The following is a 21,548-nucleotide window of genomic DNA, read 5'->3' as shown; positions in this document are numbered from 1 at the left end:
TTTCACATGCATTACATGTTCATTCATCAATGTGTGTCCTGCTCCTCGGATGGACGTTAAACTGGGTGTCCCGTCTACCTGCATCATCTTCTCGGGGTGCAACTGATGCAATGCTCCCTGTTACCAGTAAGCTGCTACTCATTTTGCCAACTTCGGAAGGATGACAAGTTGAGTCAACCTGCCTGGTGTTAATTCAACAGCCCAACAGGGGCTTGACCTCAACAACCGATGATCTTAAGCCAGCCAGTCACCTTAACCGTGAACGCAACACCAGGCTTATCATGTTGAGATCCCAGGTTCAAATTCTGTAGGCCATGCTCACTTTGTCCATTGTATCAGAACTTCGTTCCCCTCCTAACGTCCTTTTGCATTCAGAAGGTGCATCCTTGATGTCTTCAAATGTCCTTGTCCTGCAAGAAAATTCCCTTGTCGAAGCTTCTCCACGACCCAGTCTTACACAATGCAAAACATAATTGTTATGAAGTCGTTACCCTGTAAGCGTAGGGCAAAGCATGGTTAAGCAATTGATTCACTTTGTCTGTAAGCCTGGTGTTGACTTAAGATCTTAGGGTCTTGAGTTCAAGCCCCTCTCTTTCTATTAAATAACACCAGGTTGGTTGGCTCAGCCTATCATCCCTTTGAGGTTGACAAAATAAATACCAGCTTACTGGTAACAGGGGGCACTGTATGAGTGGTACAGCTGTGCTTCCAGAAAAGTTGATGCAACCAGTAGCTAGAGGCTACATACGAAATAACAACAACTCTCTGTACACACGTCAGTGTGTTACGGAGGAACTGCCTAATTTCAATTGAACATTGCAGAACACGAATCAGAACACGAATCAGAACACGAATCAGAACATGAATCGGAACATGGACATGCAGTTTAGCAGTACTTTGGCTCCGAGTTTGGCAAATTGTATGGAATCTCATCTGATCACGCATGAGCACAGAGGAGGAAGGTAATTTGTTTTTGTCTGATTGCCGGTCTGGACGTTAAACAAAATTGAAAATCATTCCAAACAGGAAACTTGCTGTTTTTAGGGACGTCATAAAGGACACAAACAACAGGCACTAATAACTCATAACTCATTTACACGCGCTGTAGAAGACGGTGCATCAGTGGTGGTGTCAGTTAAAAGCTAGATGTTGTCGTATTTGTTTGCATTAGTAAATGCCTGTAAATGAACAATTAAAATTGACGCTTACATGTAATAAGTTTTGTTTAGCACGGATCCGTAAATTGTAATATAAACTGCTTGATGTAATGAGCTAATTTTGATTGTAGATGGCAGTATTGTACTGTAAACTGCGTGGTGAAATTCTTCAAGGTGCTGGAACGTTCTTAAACGAAACTTCCAGTATGGATGAAAATCATAATTTCTGGAACGCACGGGATTGTTCTGTGATACTATATAAACCCAGGAGAGGGAGGTGTAGAGAGACGGGTGGTATGTGACAAGAAGTGCGTTTCCATCGTCCCCGTGCTCAATTTAACTCTGATGAGTGAATGAAGTGTTAATGTCCAGAGCAGTTGTTAATGCATGGAGTCGATTATAATCCACTTGATTAAAACTCATTAAGATCGTGTATCGGGAAATAATTCCTTTGAGCTCTTCAATCATCCTGGATGGGCCAGCATATGAGAGGGAATGACGCGACAAGACTCAATGGTTCAACAGCCACGTGGACAAGGTGAACACGCATGAGTTGAGCCATCAAGACTGGGACACTGGGTGGCAGAAACAACTAAATGCGGGAATCGGAGTTTAACATTGTATGTAATGGTGAACTTCCTCATTTGACTTTGTATCTGTTTATTTGAAATCCAAGTTTCAAAAACGTTACATTATTGATGTGATCACTTAACGTCACTCAGGAGTCACAGACACCAACTGACAAAGATCCATTTGATTGTTAGCTGACCTGTACATTCGTTCATCACCTTGGTTTGCAGTCATTAGAGAAGTTGCTAGGTTTGGCACCGTGAACAACATACGTACACCAAAGGGAAGGCAACCCAAAGGTGTGTACCCCCCCCCACCCCCTCGACATGCAGGAAACTTCAGAATAAATTCTAATTCTCTATAACCTTTAAAACCTTTATTATATTTCTATTGAATGATATTGTTGCGGTTCTCGGAACTGCATGCATACAACAGAGAGGTGTCCCAAGACAGTTATGCCATTAATATACGTGTGGATAGACCCCTTCCTTTTGTTTAGTGGGACAACGGGGAGTGCATTGCGAAGGTCTAATAGTTAGGGTTATTAAATCATTTTCCCCTCCATTTCATTCCCACTCTCCTTTTCTTTTCTGAGGCAAAATCCGTGACGTGCGCTCGGTGCTGGACTGTCGCTTTGAGCTTCCACGACAACCCACGGTACCCTTCCCTCCGATCACTCCTGAAGTAAATCTGCCTGCTGCACCAATGTGCGGCGAGTCATGTGCATTTTCGCTATAAGGTGGGTGGGCTACCGCGCCGCCGTGGAGGATCTGCTGCCCCAATGTCTACCCGAAACCCGGCCAAAGCTGGCGGACCACGTGAGGGGTCGGGGCCAATCAAAGTGCCCAATTCGGGCAATGACGACGAATTCGGCATGATCCCCTCCCCCGACCTTCGGGCTCTATAAAAGATAAAAGAAGCAACTCCGTCTTGGTGGTGTGGTGTAGTGTGTGTGGGTGTTTTCACGCGGTGTGTTCCTGCTTCTCATCTCCGCCCACACAACCTCAACCTCGCCTCCTGTTTCTGGTCTCCGCCCACTACTCCACCCTCGCACTCTGGACTCCGCCCTTCTCCACTCAAGCTCCTCCTTCAGAACACAGGCTCCACACGTGTGGTTTGGACCAGAGACAACGCGACTACTGTCGGGTACCGCACCTCGGAGCATCCCCTCCCCTGAAACACCCAGGTACCGAGAGCATAACCTCAACCCCCTCCCTCCCTGGCTGCAAAAGTCCCTTCTCATTGGGGTTTCTTTTTCTGTGTGTGTCTGAGTGTCCTGGCGCTTGTCTGTTAAGTAAGTCTGAAGAAGATCATTATTGTTGTTACTGTTATTAATCTCGCGTCAAGTCTGCCCTGTGTCTGCTTTTGTAAGTTGCTTGTATTATTGTCACACCACACCTCTCTCCTCTATCCTCTATCCCTGCGTTACATACCCCAATAAATCTTTACTGTGCCACATATTTTTCCTCACCCATTGTAAATAAATTATCATTATTAGGAATGTTTCCTGCTCGTTTTTGTCTTTTCTTCCATTGGTCCAGCATGGTCCGAATCCGACTCTAGCCGGGACTTTATTCCCAATGATCCATTCCTTTTAGCCCGTACGTACTTAGCAGTGTCGCTCGGCTGCATCTGATCCGGAAAAGTGATCCGATCCGGTAGAGTGTTCCGGTTCGGACAAGGTGTACCGAGGGCATCGTTCCCCAGTAATTAAATCACGTGATTAATTAGGTAACCCGATTAACCCATAGACAGGAGGACCCGAGGTCACGCGGTTGAGTTATTGGCGTCCACGGTGGGTTATGCGACCCGCCGCATCACAGAATTATTCGTGAGCGACGGCCTACAATTCCGGGGAGTCTGTTGGTAATCGAGATAGCTTCCCCCACCTAGTGGTCTTCCTACCCGACCCTGCCGGCCCGCAACAATATATTTGAACACTGCAGAACACAAATCACCTTGTTTACACTTCCAAAGACCTGCAGTTTAGCTCGACTTGAGCAAAATTGTATGGCTTCTTGACCAATCAAATTTGCTGCGTGCTCTGAGGGCGGAGTAACAGTGAGATTCAAACAAAATGGCGGCACCGAGTGATGCGACAGCAACGCTAACTTCGTCCAAAATATCTTTTTCTTTGAGTGGATCTTCTTGTCAAAGATCGCTCCAAAACCATCAGTTTCTCCAAGAAGAGTTGTAAGAAGGTTAATCTCTGGGCTGTTCCATTTGACCCATCGGTTTCATATGGTTGCCATGGCGCCTGTTTGAATTCAAAGATCACGAACAAAGCTAAGATCGATCATGCTCGGAAATGCAAAGCAAGAGTTGAAAGACCCTTCCCAAGTTATTTTTCTCAAGACTGTGCGGTGCATCAGTGGGCAAGGTTGAACTCGAGTTGAAAAATGTTTTCCAACCAAAAGACCATTTGAAGAGCTCAGAATGACCAAAGGTAGCTCTTTGAATTTTGAAGACCGAATGTTGCTCGATAGACCGCTGATATCCCCCCAATCATCCATTCAAGTCAGGTGGGGCCTGTGGCTGCTGGTTGCATTCTTGCTGGGAGCATGGCTGTGCCACTGATGCAGTGCCCCCTGTAGGTTAGGGCAGGAATTTGTAATTTGTTCTTATAGCTCGCTGACTCTTTACATTGATGTCTCACACTTCCTGCAAAACACCAGGATGACAGTTTGCAGCTGGGTCGAGATTCAAAATCCAGGTAGCTCAGAGGGGGGTGTGCATACCTCTAGGTCTAGGCCTGCCTGTCAGCCACCCTCCTCCCCACAATGTGCCACCACTTTGCACTTTGTCTCTCCTGGATTCTGTGGTAGCCAAAGCTCTCAACATCATTGGCATGTCCCACAAAGAAGCAGAGGAACAGGACTTGCTGCTCTCGCATCACAGACTGGTCATTACCCTGCGCTTGCGAAGCGAAGAACAGGGAGGGTTAAGCAATCGGTAGCGTACGTACGTATGGCGTGCGTTGTACGTCATAAGTGTCTGCACTTTGTTAAGAGCATACATCGAAATTCGTTCAGGGTAGGAAATTGAAACTTGAGCACATGTTACGTGACCATGTGATACAGCGATCACTTTTTTGAGGTCAACATAGGCCAAAGGTCAACATAGGCTAATTTTTTTTAAATACTCAATTTTCATCCGATTGACGAGAAATTTAAAGAGCATTTGCATAACACCTCACTGAATTCAACCACCAATTATTTTTCAGGTTATAGACCAAAAGGTCAACATAGGCCAAAAGGTCAACATATACCGACTAGAATTGTCAATTTTCATCCAATTGATTTGAAATTTGAACAGCATTTTCCAATCAGCTCATTGAGTTCAACCACCAATTGTTTTTGAGGTCAACTTAGGCCAAAAGGTCAACATAGGCCAAATTTCTGAAATTGTGAATTTTCATCCGATTGATTTGAAGTTTGAACAGGATTTGCATATCAGCTCACTAAATTCAACCACAAACTATTTTTGAGGTCAACATTGGCCAAAAGGTCAACACAGGCCAAAAGGTCAACATTGACCAACTAAAATTGTCAATTTCATCCAATTGACTTGAAAGTTGAAGAGCATGTGCACATTTTGTCATTTAATTCAACTACCAATTATTTTTGAGGTCAACATTGGCCAAAATTTGTAAAATTGTCAATTTTCATCCGTTTTACTTGAAATTTCAACAGGATTTTCATAAAAATGACCATCATTGTGTCACTTGGTCTGGCAGCCACATTGGATCAAAGGGAAAATCTTTGAAAATCTTCGTAGGAGAAACCGCTAAACCGATCAATGCAAAATTTAACGAATTGATCAACTACCCACGGGAAATATTGTTTTATAAAGATGACATCATCGGCCACTTAGTCCGGCAGCCATATTGGATCAAATTAAAAAACAAACAAATGAGTTGGCTCACACCAAGTCCTTCTCAAGACTGTGCAGGGTATGTATTCTATGAATATCATCTAGTTGGCCTCTGTTTTTTTTTGCCACCTATCCTCCTGTGTAGCTCCATCTGCTCTTTCTGCACTTAGGTTCTCCCACGTCCCTCTCTCAAGTCTTACTGGTTTGTCTAGCAACCCTCTTTCCTTGTGAAACTTCCCAAATCCAAACGTCCAACTCACCTCCACTGTATGTTCAATCCCACTCTTCTCTCCAGGTCTTCCAGTTGGCAATACAACACTTCAGGCAATCGTCTATCCCCATCCGTGATTTAATCTAGCCATATTAACCCATCGCCACTTCTCCCGGTCAATTTGCAGGTTGCTACGTCTCCTTCCATCTTGTCTCTCCTCGTGTTCGTTCACCTTCACCTCCTTGTTGCAGCCTCGGGTTGTCCCATTGCTCCACTGTTAGTGTGGTGGGTGCCTTCTACCCTCTGTCACCTCACTCTTCAATGAGACTACCCAGTTAGGGAAGCACAGGAAAAGGCCACTTATAGCCTGTGAAGCAATGTTCTCGAGCTGGGGTGGCATGTGGTGGTCGTGGTAGTGGAGGTGGTCGAGACAGGGATAAGGAAGACTTTTTTTTCTAGGAACTCTTTTGAAGGGGTTGGTAGTTGGAGGGGCGTTAAATAGCGAAGTTGTCGTTATGATAAACATCATAGGTCCGTGTGGATTGTAAGATTGTGAGGATTGCCTGCTCTCTTCGGACCACCATGACAGGCACGAGTATGGCACCGATCAAAGAAATGGCATCATCCAGAACTGGTCATTTTCATCGTGTGATTGGATGGTAATAGAGGAACTGAGATTTTCCTGATCTGCATCCAGCCCAGTTTTATCTGCAGCCAACAAGCTGTCAACCCTGATCTTGCACCGCCTGAGCCTCTGCTCCGTTAAGCTGGAATTGCACGGCCATGTTCAACCCTTTTCTTCTGTATTATTTTGCTTTGACATCATCTAAGCATGGTGGTGGGTTCTTCTCTTGCTAGTGACATCATTTCAGGGGAAATATACATATACGTATGTACATATAGTCTGGAACTTGGGGTTGGGGAAGAGGGTGTAATAAGGGGAAATAAAAGGCAAGAAAAAGGAATAAAATGGAAGAGAAAAGAGGGCAGAGGAGTTCGTGAGGAGGGAAGGGGAAAATAAAATGGAGGTTGGGTTGACAAAGGGAGGAAAAAGGTGGACGAATCATCGGTTCGGAAATAAGGTTGGAGGAGTTCGGGGAGCGATCAAAATTGAGCCGTTGCACGGGTCAGCGTGGCACTCTTCACGGCATGCTTGCGAAGTGGACACACACAAGCGAGCCGCGCGCTCTCAGCACGGCTCGAGCGAAGACCGACATGGGTGCCGGGTCAGGTGAACATTAACGGACCGGTATCAGACTCGGGATGTCCGATCGGTGTTTTATCGTCAATGCGGCGAAATCGAGTTCTCTCGAACCACGTTCTGCGAGGATGTTTGTAAATCTCTTGCGGAATGCCTGGTGAGCAGGCAGGCCATGACGCCGGACGATGAAACAACGCTCGGTACACTTATACAGCACGAATTATGAACGACTCTCGAGCGATGGAGACGGATGGAGACGGTACTTGGGGTTTGGGCTAATGAGATTTTTTTATTTATTAAATGCAACATTTGGGGGGGTTACAAGCTCGTCCAGAGAGGTGAGGCTCCAGATTCTCACGGTTATATAATATTAATAACCCCCCAGTACGAGAATTAGCTTAGAAAATGGAAGCTCTGCAAACATCGTCCCAAATGGGTCTTTTTTTAAAAAAAAATACGAATTGTTCTTTGATGAAAACGATGTTGCAATGCGGTCACGTTCTCAATCCTCTCCCGTGCAGCGCCTGCCATTACGAGCGGACATCAGATCGTCCGCAGGCACGAAATCGGACGACGAGCTCATTGCAGACTTGACACGACCGTGCAACATCTCCGTCGTACCTGCGACTCAGCGGGGCACCGTGAGCGACGGATGACGAGATCGTTCCACCGCAGCCCGAGGCTCCCCGACCGTTAGGCGGGCTCCGAGAGACGTCGGCGAGGAGCTGCGGCCGTCGCGACGTGTTGCAAGGACGCAGCTGCGCGACGCGTCGTCAGGACGCGACGTTGCAAGCGCGACGGGGTCGCTGCGCGCATCTTCTCGCCTCGGGAGCAGCAGCTTCGACGTCTGACCGACCGCCCCGACAGGGGCGATCCCGCCCATGCACGTCGCATAAATTACCGTGGAGCGGTGCAGCCGTCGTGTGCGATCGGCGACGCCACGTGACGTGCATGTTCGATTCCCGCAGCCTTGGTGTGCGGGATTTGTGAAAGCCTTCGATGGGTTCCACATGACTATAGCGCAGTCGTGCTCGGACATCATGAGGGTGATGGTCCGGGTTGAGCGTGGAAGGTTCAAGTTGAACTGTGAGGAGAGAGAGAGAGAAAGAGAGAAAGAGAGAAAGAGAAAGAGAAAGAGAAAGAGAAAGAGAAAGAGAAAGAGAGAGAACGATTTCCGTGCCTGGGTTCGAATCCCGACCAAGCTATAAACTACCTCCCTGGTGCTTCACAGACAGGGCGGGGCATCGATGTGTGTGCTGAGACCATCAGATAGACGTGCAGCCGGAGGACCCGTCTTCCAAGATTGGTCGTTGATGGACCTTAAATATCTCTGGGTCTTTCATGAAGAGGATGCGAGTTATCTCCGACATCCCGACCTGGAATTCCTGCCCTGAGCCAACGGCAGCCCACCCAGCATGACCCTCATGAAGAAACTGCTTCGGCAATACAGATGGGATGATGATGATGATGATGATGATGATGATGATGATGATGATGATGATGATGATGATGATGATGAGGATTTCACATCCTACTCTGGTATTGGAGCGCTCTGTGTAAAGAAGGAGGTACGTGCAACCTCGGAAGTTTGACCCTATCTCCAAACTCAGGGGATCTTTCCCCCTTGCTCAAAGGTCACGGTCATTTTATCGCCCCCTGAGATGGACCGAACATCATTGTGCTTTCACAAGAATGACAAACAGCGATGGACCGTGGTATATATGGGACTTGAACCTGGGTTCCTGCACCATGAGCTCGCGAGGGGTTCGGATGTGGCAGCACGAACACGCCAGCCAATACAAAAAAAAATTATATAATTTGTGGAAAGACCCTCTGAGTCAGCTGGAAAGTCCTTCATGTGAGTAGATCGAACTCACAAAGATGCCATTTGGACATCTCTGCACGGTGAAACGATACCATACGTCTGTGCCATTTTAGAGATCTTAAAGGTGAATCTTCGAAATGAGTAGACCATCGTGAGCCGGTTTATGAGTAGACCATCGTGAGCCGGTTTATGATAGACCATTGTGAGCTGGTTTATGAGTAGACCATCGTGAGCCGGTTTATGATAGACCATCGTGAGCCGGTTTATGATAGACCATCGTGAGCCGGTTTATGATAGACCATCGTGAGCCGGTTTATGAGTAGACCATCGTGAGCCGGTTTATGATAGACCATCGTGAGCCGGTTTATGATAGACCATCGTGAGCAGGTTTATGATGGACCATCATGAGCTGGTGTACCCCGACTAAATTCCAAGTTTCTGAAGGTCTCGCCAAGTACTCGAGCTGTATCGTTCACATCCCTCGTAATCCCGGCCCGGTAGGACAGCCTCGAAGTTACGAACGCTTGCCTCGCAGCTGTCTACCCTGGGTTCGAATCCCGACCCAGCTACGAACTGCCATCCTGGTGTTTCGTGGGCAGGGCACAAAGCATCAACGGGTGCCCCAGCCATCGGATGGACGTTAAGCCGGAGGACCCGTCTGGGAGCATGTTGGGAGACGTCAATGGTCACGTGACGAGGAGGCGAGCCATTACCAGCGACCTGAACAACTGACAAATTCCCGCCAAAATCACCATCAGTCGAGTATCCGACGTCGAAGTGGCAAACCCGTTCAGAATTCGGTTCGAGCTGAGAATCCCGGGATTTGTTCAGTTCCCAAGTTTGTTGTAGCGTGCTCGCCAAGTGGCTTAAGCACTCTTAGCAAGCACTCCATTCGAAACCGTTGGTGAGGAATGGCTGGCTTGGCAAGCGCTAGCTAGCCGCTTGGTAAGTGAACACACCTCTGGACTGACTGGTCGTGATACTTCCCTCCCTTTCTGTGAAGACAGAGTGTGACCATCTCTCCACTTCATTCCTCGTATCATTGCCATCGCCTACCCAGCGGGTACTCAACTCGGAACAGCAATGATCAGAAGTCGCACAGGGAGCCTGAATACAGTGTCTTGCTCTTACACCTCTTCAAAAACACCGGCAGGCGAATGCTTGCTATGCAGCACACCTGGACAGCCGGCTTAATGATCCCTCCAAAGGAGCATTCCATGCGGGTCCTATCTCGGGGAATCGAATCCAGACCAGGCAGCGTGCACCACGAGAGCAGCCCCCATCGTCGTGCCAGTCGTTGTATCTGTGGATGGGGGAGGGGGCAGGGAGGGGGGGTTGGGGGGGAATTTAACGGGGAAATCACGAGATCAGAACAGAATGTTCCAAACAGAAGAAGAAAACGAAAACACGCGAAGAGCGAAGCTTATCTGTGATGGGAACCTTGGAGATCGCTGTGTGCACGCGATGGCTGCACGTTCTGTGCACAAAGAAGTCAGTTATCTAGTGAGAGCGGCTTCGCTGCTCGCACGTTATTATCAGAGGTGTCGGTGTAACCTCCAAGCTGTGGGTATAAAGAGCGGGTTCTGGTGCAGGGGAGTCATCCATTTCAGGACGAAGCTTCCAGGACGATCTTCGTCCTGAGATGAACATGGTGGCCCTGGTCGTGGTGACCTCATGCATCCTTTTCGCCACCGTCACTCTTGCCCAGCAGGTAAGGATACAGACACATCGTGCACCTTTCCATTGTTTCAATATACATATTATATATAACATTATAACCCCAATGAAGCAGATAATTTCGGTTCACTCCCATTCGACTCGTTTTGAGGGGTGTTTGGTATATATATATATATATATATATATATATATATATATATATATATATATATATATATATATATATATATATATATATATATATATATATATATATATATATATATATATGCAGGTACGAACGGGTCGGCGACGGTGAGCATCCGTGGGAATCAAACCCCACACCAGGTAGCCAGCGGAGAAAGATCCGAGTCTTCAACCAACCGGTCGACCAAACTGTCAGGTCATTGCAAAAATCGAGAACGAAAGATACTCGTGTATACTTCAACGTGTGCACCTTCTTTTTCTTTGGTATGCAGCTCAAGGCTTTCTGGGGTTGCATCATTTTCTGGGGGTGCGGCTGTGCCACTGATGCAGTGCCCTCTTTTACTCGTGCACTGGTACTCATTTCGCCGACCTCGGAAGGATGACAGGCCGAGCAACCAACCCCACCTGGTGTGAATTCAACGGTTGGCAGGGGATCGAACTCAGGACCCGAGGATCCACAAACCACCACCCTAACCACTAAGCCAACACCAGGCATAGTGTGGTGGTAATAGGGGCATTGCATCAGTGGCACAGCTGTGCCCTCAGCCAATGATGCTTACCCACAGCCTTGTGCTGCATATGAAGGAGGATGACCTCACCATGAACGATACATGTATTTCTCTGACTGAGTCTCTGATCTATTAGAAAAGGTCGGTAATGTTTCCAAGAACAAGAATCCTATTCCTTCCATCGTTTCCCAGTCATACCTGATGGTTCATAAAGCAAGTCGATGGTTTGGTGGAGTGACCAAAAACTGCGGTTCCCATTAAAGGAAACATTGGGAATTGTGGATGAAATGAAGAGGAAGTTGATTGAGGTGTGTGCTACCTGTAGAGGGAAACAAGAAGCTTACCTTTTGAACATCAAGTCTACATTTTTTTTAATTTTTTTTTTGCTCCGACGAAGGGTTAACACCTGAAACATCAACTCGTTCTTGCTGCGCATGGTGGTTGGCATACAACGATCCACAGTGTCCTGTTGATTCTATCCACCTTCCTACCTGTCCATCAACACAGATGGACACTAGCCTTCACCGGCAAGACTAGTTCTTCATTCTATGTAGGAATTATGGAATGGACCCCCATAACGACTACTTTCTTCATCCTCAATCAATCATCGGGGTTGTCGTGACCTACTTCGGTGTCTCGAGCGTCGTTTCAACATGAGAACTGGGGAGAGGGTGACTTACCGAAACCCAAAATGAAATAGTCTGGAAGTGCTGAAAGAGCCATATGTGCTATACTCTATCAAGGTTCACATCCATGTCCATGCAAGTGACATTAGGTGTGGTCAGGTGTGTGTGTGTGTGTGTGTGTGTGTGTGTGTGTGTGTGTGTGTGTGTGTGTGTGTGTGTGTGTGTGTGTGTGTGTGTGTGTGGTGTGTGTGTACACAAAAGTTGAGAATACACCAAGGTTATTGATACTCGGGATAGTCCAGGGGTGTGCTCCATTACCGGCTGGTAAGGAACTGCCTTAGCAAGCGATAGCAAGCCGCTTGCTCACGGAACACACCCCAGGTCACGCCAATGTTATTCATTTTTTCACTTCCCAAGTATACTTAATTTGTAACAAGATATATTTGTATTCACCTGAACACCTTTCTGTAGTTTATCTTTGTTTTGGCGAGTCCTGGACTACATTGTGACTATCTAGTTCCGAGTTATTTTTGAACGCTCCACGCTTATCCGGTTTATCAATAGAAGGGAAGGACGGAGGAATAGTAGTGGGGCAACTTAGCTAAATATAGCATAACGATTGTGCATTTTGTTAGGAAAGCACCAAATTTGGCACACTAGCAGCCTATCATATGATGAACAGATTTGGATATTGGGCCATCTCAAATTCAGCCGCTGATGGCTGTGGCAGCCATTTTCCACTGCCATCAAAAATTTTGAGATGGCCCAATATCGAAATCTGTTCATAATATAATAGGCTACTAGTGTTCCAAATTTGGTGCTTTCCTCACAAAATGCACAATTGTTATGCTAAGTTGCCCCACTATAGCCGAAGAGGATTGAATCAGCAGCAATTGAACAATGTTACTTGAGCCCTCTTTCTCCCTTCCTTCCCTTCATGCGTTTCCATTCATTCATAATTATTCTTTCATTACGATTTGAATTGTGACTCACCTGGTGTTATTTTCATTGCAGGACCACGTTATCAAAACAGGTAAGTCATTCCCTTTTTAAAATCATTAATTTCATAACCTTCTTGGCTACTCGTACTCGTTAACGCTCCAGTTGCCTGATAAAAAAAATGGCCTATCTACTTACTACGTACCTATCGGGGCAGAGAAAGGAGCAAGAGAGATAGAAGATTGGAAGGAGATAATAATAAGGAGAGGAAGGGGGCATGAACCACAGGAATGCAGCCATAATTGCGTACATAATAAATAGATAGGCCTTAAGCAGAATTTTTACAATAAAAAAATACTCTTACAAAAGAACGTATCTCTTCTGCCTTCTGCCTTGAATGATAACGAACGGTCATTTTCTTTTTATCTTTACATCTTCAGGGAATTTCGTTTGCCATTCGATGGTCGACGGCATGTACAGAGACCCCCGGGATGACCATGTTTACTATTACTGCACCAAAGGACAAGCCGTCAAGTTCCACTGCCTTCAGCATCGTGTTTTCAACGATCACACGAAACGATGCGAGAAACGTCGGATTCTTCATAATTTCTGTTCACGCAGAGCTAACGGGAAATATGTAGACCCTTTAAACAGGTCCGCGTATTACATTTGCCATAGTAACCAGGCGCAGGTCTTGTATTGTCCTCGTGGTAAGATTTTCCATCAATGTAGACAAGAATGTGACTTACCTTCACAGCATCTTTACCAACAATAATGTACAACAAAACAAGACATGACGTGAGATTGTGACATCGCGTGCAAGAAGTTTCTCCGTTGCACCACACACATGAAGTTCTGCAGTTCGACAACTTGTATATGCTTTCAAGGTCCAAACTTTAAAAGAAACATTCTCACGACTTCATATATTATTTTACACATTTTGAAGTCACGGAGTGTGTAAAGACGGGGGCAGCGGAACTGAAGAGGGGCATCCTCACCTCCGAGAGGGGGGGGGGGGTGCTGCGATATCCAATCCAACCTCCCTCCAAGAAAACGAATCACAACCATGTTGAAAATATCAAATATAAATAAGATGAAATAAATACATCTTCGTTAAGGTATTCAGCTACTGTAGTTTTCATTACCTTCATTTGTATATACTGTATGAGTAGATCTATTCACGTGGAGACAATCTACGAATCCAAAGAGCATGTGAAATGTCATGCTTTCATGCTCACTAGAATTTCCCAAAGAAAAGGGGACTATTGCCGTTTCTTTGAATAAAGTCTTTGGCGAGAGGTGGGATGTCTAGTTCATCTGTTCTTTTCTTCTGAGTGTGAAGAAAGAGGTTTTGGTCAAGATCCAAGCTTTGTCTTCTCTTTTTCTCACTCCCTCAATCTTGTAAGTGTTTTACACCTTTGTTGAATTTTATTTGATAGGTTTAGTGACAGGCTAGTCTAAGCAACACTCAGAAAAGTTTTTTTTTTAATAAACATAGTCAAGGCTCTTGGTAGAGCTAGAATCAGTACACTGAAGGGACCAGGACACAACAGGACAAAAGCAACAGTTGAGAAAAGTGGAAAACACCAACAGCAGAGTTGAAGGCCAAGATCGGGGCAGACTTGGACAAACAATGGGTGTGGGGAGAAATGAGGGGCAGGAGAGTTACGTGCCACAAAATATTGAAAACAAGAACAGCACTCAGAAGAGGGCATACCTCTGCCAAGATGAACAATTTACCTTTTGTATGCCACTGATAGGTCGGATCTGCATCCGGACCTTAACCAAAATCGAATCAGCTTGTTCTTTCACCGACCCAACTCGTCCACGTAGTTTTGTCATAATTCGTCCAAAAACCTTTTGAGATATGTGTGATAGAGTATATCATTTTTAGCCCTATCCCTCATTGATGAGAAACCATTTAAAATTTTCTAGTATCTGGATAAAAAATTCTTACATACTACAAGCAACTACTCAGGTGCATCCTTTGTGCAGACTTATTAAGTCTAAGCTTTATATTTTTGAGAATGTGGATTGCGAAAGAGCTATATATATATATATATATATATATATATATATATATATATATATATATATATATATATATATATATATATATATATATATATATATATATATGAAATATATATATATATATATATATGTGAAATATATATATATATATATATATATATATATATATATATATATATGTGAAATATATATATATATATATATATATATATATATATATATATATATATATATATATATATATATATATATATATATATATATATATATATATATATATATATATATATATATATATATATATATATGAAATAAGATAGCCTGGTGTTGGCGCAGTGGTAAGGGCAGCGGCTTGGGATCCAAGAGGTCCTGAGTTCAAGCCCCGTTGGGCCACTGAACTAATACACCAGGGGGTTGACTCAGCCTGTCATCCTTCCGAGGTCGGCGAAATGAGTACCAGTATACTGGGCCGGTGTATACCCCGGTTAAAATAGGTGTATCATATCCCTGTGTCGTAAGAGGCGACCAGGGTTGCGTCAGGAAGGGCATCCGGCGTAAAACATGTGCCAAATCACTATGTGGATCATACGGATGATTCGCTGTGGCGACCCCTAACGGGAGCAGCCGAAAGAAGAAGAAGAAGATATATGTGAAATATATATATATATATATATATATATATATATATATATATATATATATATATATATATATATATATATATATATATATATATATATATATTTGACAAAGTGTATTGTGCTTGCATTCTCTATAAGCAGCAATAAACTCAAGTAAGTTAAGAATTAGTGATTGGAATGAGCTCCTTATTTAAAAGGTTACAGCTATAGTAATTTTTAATCTAAATACAGCAAAAGTTATAAAACAAGTCTGGAGACGGCGATGGTTCACGAGCAATGTACACGGTTCGCCTTTTTTTTTTTTTTTTTTGGACATTCGAGGGGACGCCACGGGCAAACTGGCGGGAATCTGGAAAAACGTAAATGATGAAAGTTGTAGTACTCGAAGAGCACTACTTGCATACCAACTTTCATTCGAAACAGTTGAAAACCCAAGGAGCTCGATGCCCAATTTATTGATTTTTTGGACATTTTCTAAGTTCGTGACCTTGACCTTGGGACGAAAATGAAAAATCGAGCTCGCGGGGCTATGCAGGTGCCATTGGGCTAACCAAATTGCTTGGACTTAAATTTTTAATTGGACTCCTGACCCCTCGGAGAAGATGTTACTTGAAATCAGCTACCCCCTAAAAACACGTGTTTTTTGGGCGTGGCTCCACCAATAATGGGCGCAGCACGCCCATTCTCAGGAAAACACAATTAGATCATGATATAAACCTCCCACCCAAATTTTATCAGGATCGGATCAAAACCCACAGAGCTATGCTCAGGACAGACAGACAGACAGACAGACAGACAGACAGACACACACCCATAACGAATATAGTGGTCACTTACTGACTCGTGAACCAATAAGAGGTGGAAAAGGCACGTGTGAGTTTTGCGTCGCAACCAGTTAACATGTACGTTTTATTGTCTTGGGTCGTTGTCTTAGGTGAAGAACAGGTTGCGCTCTTAACTGCTCATCCTTCCGGGGCTGCTGCTTAAAGCGAAATGAAATGTTTGGCGTGTGTAGTTTAATATATCGATTGTTGCCATGGCAATTTTCTGTGAAGCATTCCATTTCTTTATCCATTGTCTTGGGTCACGTGAACCACAGTGAGCAAATTGAGGCTGCACCGGCAGACTTTTATTCATGGATATTTTCGTTCATGTAAAATTTTCAACTGTTTTGTTATTTTCTCTTCGGATATTGGCTTCAAGTTGCATCAGTATGCAAAATTTCAGCTTTCTCGCCCACTGAGAAGGAGTTGTTTTAATAAAAACTTGCATTTTTAAAAATACTTTGTAGTATCAATATGCATTACCTCCAAGACTATTTTCTTTCCTTTGTATGTGTTGTAATCAAAACATGCAGAGCTTTCGTTAATGATTGATGATGTGTTATCAGTTTTGCAAATGTACAGAAAGTTGTAAATCCTCTTGAGTGTAATTGAAAGCGGTTACATTATATCACGGTCAAAATATGTACAGTTACCCTGATTACATACGTGAAGCAAAAACATGCCTAATGCTTATGAAGGGTGAGTCTTCTGTATTTTCACACTATTCAACCTGGGAAAACTCGGTCTAAAACCAACATTACATACAAAAGCCTCAATTAATCATACAAATTGCTCATCCCTTTATGGTGGCAGTGTATAGGTGACAGACCGCTGCCTTGATCGCTCCCAAAATCTTTTTCAAAATAGCCCCGAGTGGGCTGAAGGTTATCAATTGAGGTTGTAATTTAGACCTCTGCTGCATCCAAAATCTGGGAAATGCTACGGATGTTATACTGGAGTCAATTTGGGGAACCCCTCAAGGAACCCCTCCTGATCTTGGGGACCATCAAATAGAAGGGCTCTATTGGGTTTCAGAGGAATCGGTTGGTAAATATGGGTCGAGAAGGGATCCGAAGTTTTAGGGGGTAACCCCAATTGGGAGCCCCCATGATCCGAAATTTAAAAATTGAAGTCCAAGCAATTGTGGTGGCTACTGTCTTGTATGCATGTGTCAAGTTTCAGAACAATCAGCCAGGTGATAAAAGAGGAGCAGCAAAAATAGCAAAAAGTTCTCGGACAACCGGACGGATGGATGCACAGACATCCAGACATCAGGATCCATTTTATAAGTTCATCTCTTCAAGAATGTAGATGAAATTCCTTTAAAAAATAGCCCCGAGTGGGCTGACGGTCATCTCTTGATGTTGTGTTCAGACAACTGCTGAATCCAAAATCTGGGAAATGTCACAGATGTTAGACTAAAGTCAATTTGGAGGAACCTCCCTGGAAGCGCCCAGATCCAAAATCGCAAAATATAAGACCCTGCGGACCATCGAGTAGAAGGGTTGTGTCGGATTTCAGAGCAATTGGTTGGAAAATACGGTGCGAGTAGGGATCTGACGTTTCAGGGGTTAACCCTCCATGGGAGCATCCATGATCCAAAATTGAAAAATCAAAGCTTGAGCGATTTTGTGGGCTACTGTCTTGTATTCATGTGTCAAGTTTCAGAACAATCAGCCGGGTGATAAGGGAGGAGTAGCAAAAATAGCAAAAAGTTAACGGATGACCGGACTGACAGATATCTGGACATCACAACTCATTTTATAAGTTCAGCTCTTCAAGAATCGAGATGAGATGACCACATAACCCACATTACTTCCCTAAAGCACAAACACGTAGTTCTCTGGGTTGGTTACCCTGCCTCACATGTTGTTCACCTCGACACTGTGGAAACCAAGGCCTTCAAGGTCATTGAAATCTCCTGCACTGAAGCTGAGTCTATGGGCTAATCACTTTGCCATCACAGACAGGTCAGTGATCTCTCTGTGATCTATTGCCTCCGTTCTGGACTTGTATTCTCTGTTCCTTCTATGCTTTGTCCCCCTCAGTTTCTGCAGGGTTCACACAGTCCACCATCAAACCTGTTCTGGTAAGACTACTTTAATCCAGGATCACTGCTTACCTCCACTCATTTGTTTCTTTCTTTTCACTGACTGTGGAACAAACTTCCATATCCTCTTCAATCTCACCCTTCGCTCCTGGTCTTCAAGACAGCTGTTCACCACCATCTCAGCTTGTCCCCAATCCTAAACCGTGATGTTTTCTACTCTCGTTAACCCCACCAAAATCACTCCTAATTTTCCACTTTTTCCTCTCCTTCTTCATCCATGCATGTTTTGCGTCCTGTTTTTTTATCTGTTACATCATGACCCATTCAGTGTGCGAGCTCTTGCACGAGTCTCAACTATGTATACAAAAAATAACATGCCTCCTACTTATTTGCAAACATAATACATCGATTGTGGTTCTTTATCTCAGATAATTCCAATTGCACGAGCCCATGGGCTGACACCAGAGGCCTGAATATTACATATAAAAGCCAGTTCGTTTTTGTTCTATGTATGTTTGTGTGGATGGATGGATGTACCATCGACATATACCCATCATTTTTAATGGGCTTTTCTGCTAGTATCTATACGAATATATGTCAGTGTGTGTGTGTGTGTGTGTGTGTGTGTGTGTGTGTGTGTGTGTGTGTGTGTCAGTCAGTGTGTCAGGGTGTCTCCTCCATAACTCCAAAACCATTAAAGCTAGCAGCCTGAAACTTTGCAGGCCTCATAACAAAACTTCAAGGAAGTTCAGAAGTGAAAATTGGGTGTTTGGGTTAATTAAAACACCCCTTTAGAAGATAATTAACGGCCTTATTGAATTATATCCTTTATCAGGCGCATCCTCCGTCAACACGCTCTATGGGGTCTGATGGTGTATCCGAGGTAACCTCGCTGGGGTCTGAAGCCGCCATGTTTTTTGGCCTGCTCAATCATGCCTTCACTTGGAACAGGCTGGAACAATTTCTGAACAATGAAGTTTTTTTCCACTTTCATCACTCATATCATCGAATGCCTGATCATCATAGCTACAACTCACTAGTTACATTGCAATCCTTATAAACATCCGGAGACGTCAGCATTCATGACTTTATTTCATTTCCGCACATGCAATAACCTCAAAAATCTCTTAAACTAAACCGAATTACAAAATTTAAGCTCCAGAATCAAACTTACGAGAAGTCCCAATTCCTGAAAAAGTGTTAATTTGGCAAGCGCTCTACAATATTCAAACTGTCATTAAATATTGTACGTCGATTGACTTGAACAAAGTTCGGGGTCACTCACGTGTGTTGCTGGCGACATGTTGTTCTGCGGTGCAACAGGCGGTGGCTGGCTCACTGAAAATGTGAAATTTTATTTTCCACGACGTTCTCCTTTTTGTTCTTCCATTATACGACCCATCACTTTGACATCAATACATTAACAAAAGTAACGTACACATTTCACATCGACCATGCTGCGCGATGGCGAGTGTTTCCTCTGGTGGTGCCTCGTTGGCTGGAAATGTTGTGCAATTTCATTGTTAGACGACATCACTTTATTTAACTTTTTGTGTGATGTGTTTTCATTATCGACCGATCACTTCAACATTCATACATTAAAAAAAACAACCTCTATGTACCTCGTGTTTGGAGCTCCTCCTCAGAGTTCCTTCATGTTGGTTTGAGTAGTGAAAAGCATTGGCCAACATTTTGTGTTCGCTTTGGATTTATATATCTTTGAAGGGCATTTTGTTAATTTTTCGCTTGAATTCCATATTTAAAGAATTATATTTAAAAGGTAATCTTTGTGGTTCTCCTTTTTGTTAGATCCGTACTTTATCCGTGCAGAACTTCATAAGGAACTTAGAACAGACCATGTTTGCCCTCACCAGGTGATTTAACAAGCTTAGTGGGAAACCAACCATTACCTTTTAAATGTTAAAAAAAACAAATTTAACTGAGATGCTTTAATGGAGTTGATATGACATCAATAATTAAATTGGCCTCATGCTTGGGTGACACATTACCTTGGTACGGAGAGGCTGGAGGTATAGATGTACAGGTCTAGTGGGTTTTAACTTCAGCAGCGAACGAGCGATTGCGTTTTCCTTTGTTCTGTGGCTATTTCTAAAGCTGTTGGTTATCTTTATATGAACCGGGTTTGCTTTGGAATCGTTAGAAGTTTCTCTTTGTGACTTTCAAAGCTGATAACACACGATTTCCGAGTTGTTTGCCGCATTAACATGTTTTCTAAGAGCCAATTTTTTTGTTTTTTTTTCCGATCACATGACAATTGGAAGCTGTTTTCAACAATAACGTTTATACACATCTTGAAACGTCTATAATGCAACGTTGTTTTTTGAAATCATTAATTGAAATTCCCCCAAACCAAGTGTGAAAGCTACACAAGGTTTCTGGGTTGTATGCAGTACGTACTGTACTCCGTAATCACACGGACTCCATCCAATCTGCCGATTACCGTAAAATTGACGATATCCGCCGTGTGTGTGTGTGTGTGTGTGTGTGTGTGTGTGTGTGTGTGTGTGTGTGTGTGTGTGTGTGTGTGTGTGTGTGTGTGTGTGTGTGTGTGTGTGTGTGTGTGTGTGTGTGTCGTTGATTGGTATCTCAATATGTGGGTTTCAGAATGTGGAGTGGAGTCCTCATAGGGTGGGCTCAAAGTATCCACCTTCATTTCGGTAAGGGGTCACGATTCATTGACCAAGCTATGAAGTTTTCTGTTCTCAAAGTTTTGTGCCGAGAGCTCTCTTCAGGATCGTCACTGAGTTTTGGACAGCGTCCAACTGTACTTCGTTTGTCATAATATTCCCAGGGATGGTTTTTAACATCTTTGTGAGGTTCTTTGTCATCATTCCCATCGGTCCAACTCTCACTGGTACAACTTTGGCATTCTTCATCTTCCTGGATCGTCTCACTTCATTTTTGAGGTCTTGGTGTTTTGGTCATTTTCTTGATTTCTGCAACGTTTTGTCAAAAATCACTGATATTAACACTTCAATCAGGAATACCTTCTTCTCTTTCTTTGTACTTAAGTATAATATCTGGTCTCAATGCTTTGTTTTCAATGTTCACGCCCGATGGGATCATAAGATTGTACATGAGTGGTTGGTACTTCCATGTTTTCAGTGATTGCTTTTGGTTTATGTTCCCACAAATATGCCTGATGTTGGCCTAATGGTTAGAGTGGTGGGCTTGAGATCCTAGGAGATCCTAGGGTCCTGAGTT

General features: G+C 43.9%; 2 protein-coding genes across 3 annotated transcripts in view; one reads left to right on the top strand and one right to left on the bottom strand.

Moving 5' to 3' along the window:
* LOC147009809 (disks large-associated protein 3-like) overlaps nucleotides 1–8,007 on the bottom strand; it is a 125,592-nt gene extending 117,585 nt beyond the window's left edge. For both annotated transcript variants that reach the window (XM_085861142.1, XM_085861144.1), the window contains exon 1: nucleotides 7,634–8,007. The gene's annotated coding sequence lies outside the window, so the exon portion shown is untranslated. The remainder of the gene's footprint in view (nucleotides 1–7,633) is intronic.
* Nucleotides 8,008–10,214: 2,207 nt separating this feature from the next.
* Nucleotides 10,215–14,073, top strand: LOC147009808 (uncharacterized). The gene is made up of 3 exons (XM_085861655.1): nucleotides 10,215–10,548; nucleotides 12,850–12,868; nucleotides 13,215–14,073. Exons 1-3 carry the CDS (start codon nucleotides 10,480–10,482, stop codon nucleotides 13,547–13,549), a joined length of 423 nt encoding a protein of 140 aa, XP_085717781.1. The 5' UTR covers nucleotides 10,215–10,479; the 3' UTR covers nucleotides 13,550–14,073.
* The last annotated feature ends 7,475 nt before the right edge of the window (nucleotides 14,074–21,548 follow it).

This window comes from Eptatretus burgeri, chromosome 17 (genome assembly GCF_056783735.1).
Source record: "Eptatretus burgeri isolate ZD-2024b chromosome 17, Ebu_testis_v1, whole genome shotgun sequence".
Taxonomy (NCBI): Eukaryota; Metazoa; Chordata; class Myxini; order Myxiniformes; family Myxinidae; genus Eptatretus; species Eptatretus burgeri.
Note: the sequence above shows the minus strand (reverse complement) of the source record. Positions and strands in the feature narration are given on the sequence as shown.

What these genes read in the sequence shown, in the direction of transcription:
- LOC147009808 (XM_085861655.1), top strand. Translation starts at nt 10,480, where the DNA reads ATGAACATGGTGGCCCTGGTCGTGGTGACCTCATGCATCCTTTTCGCC.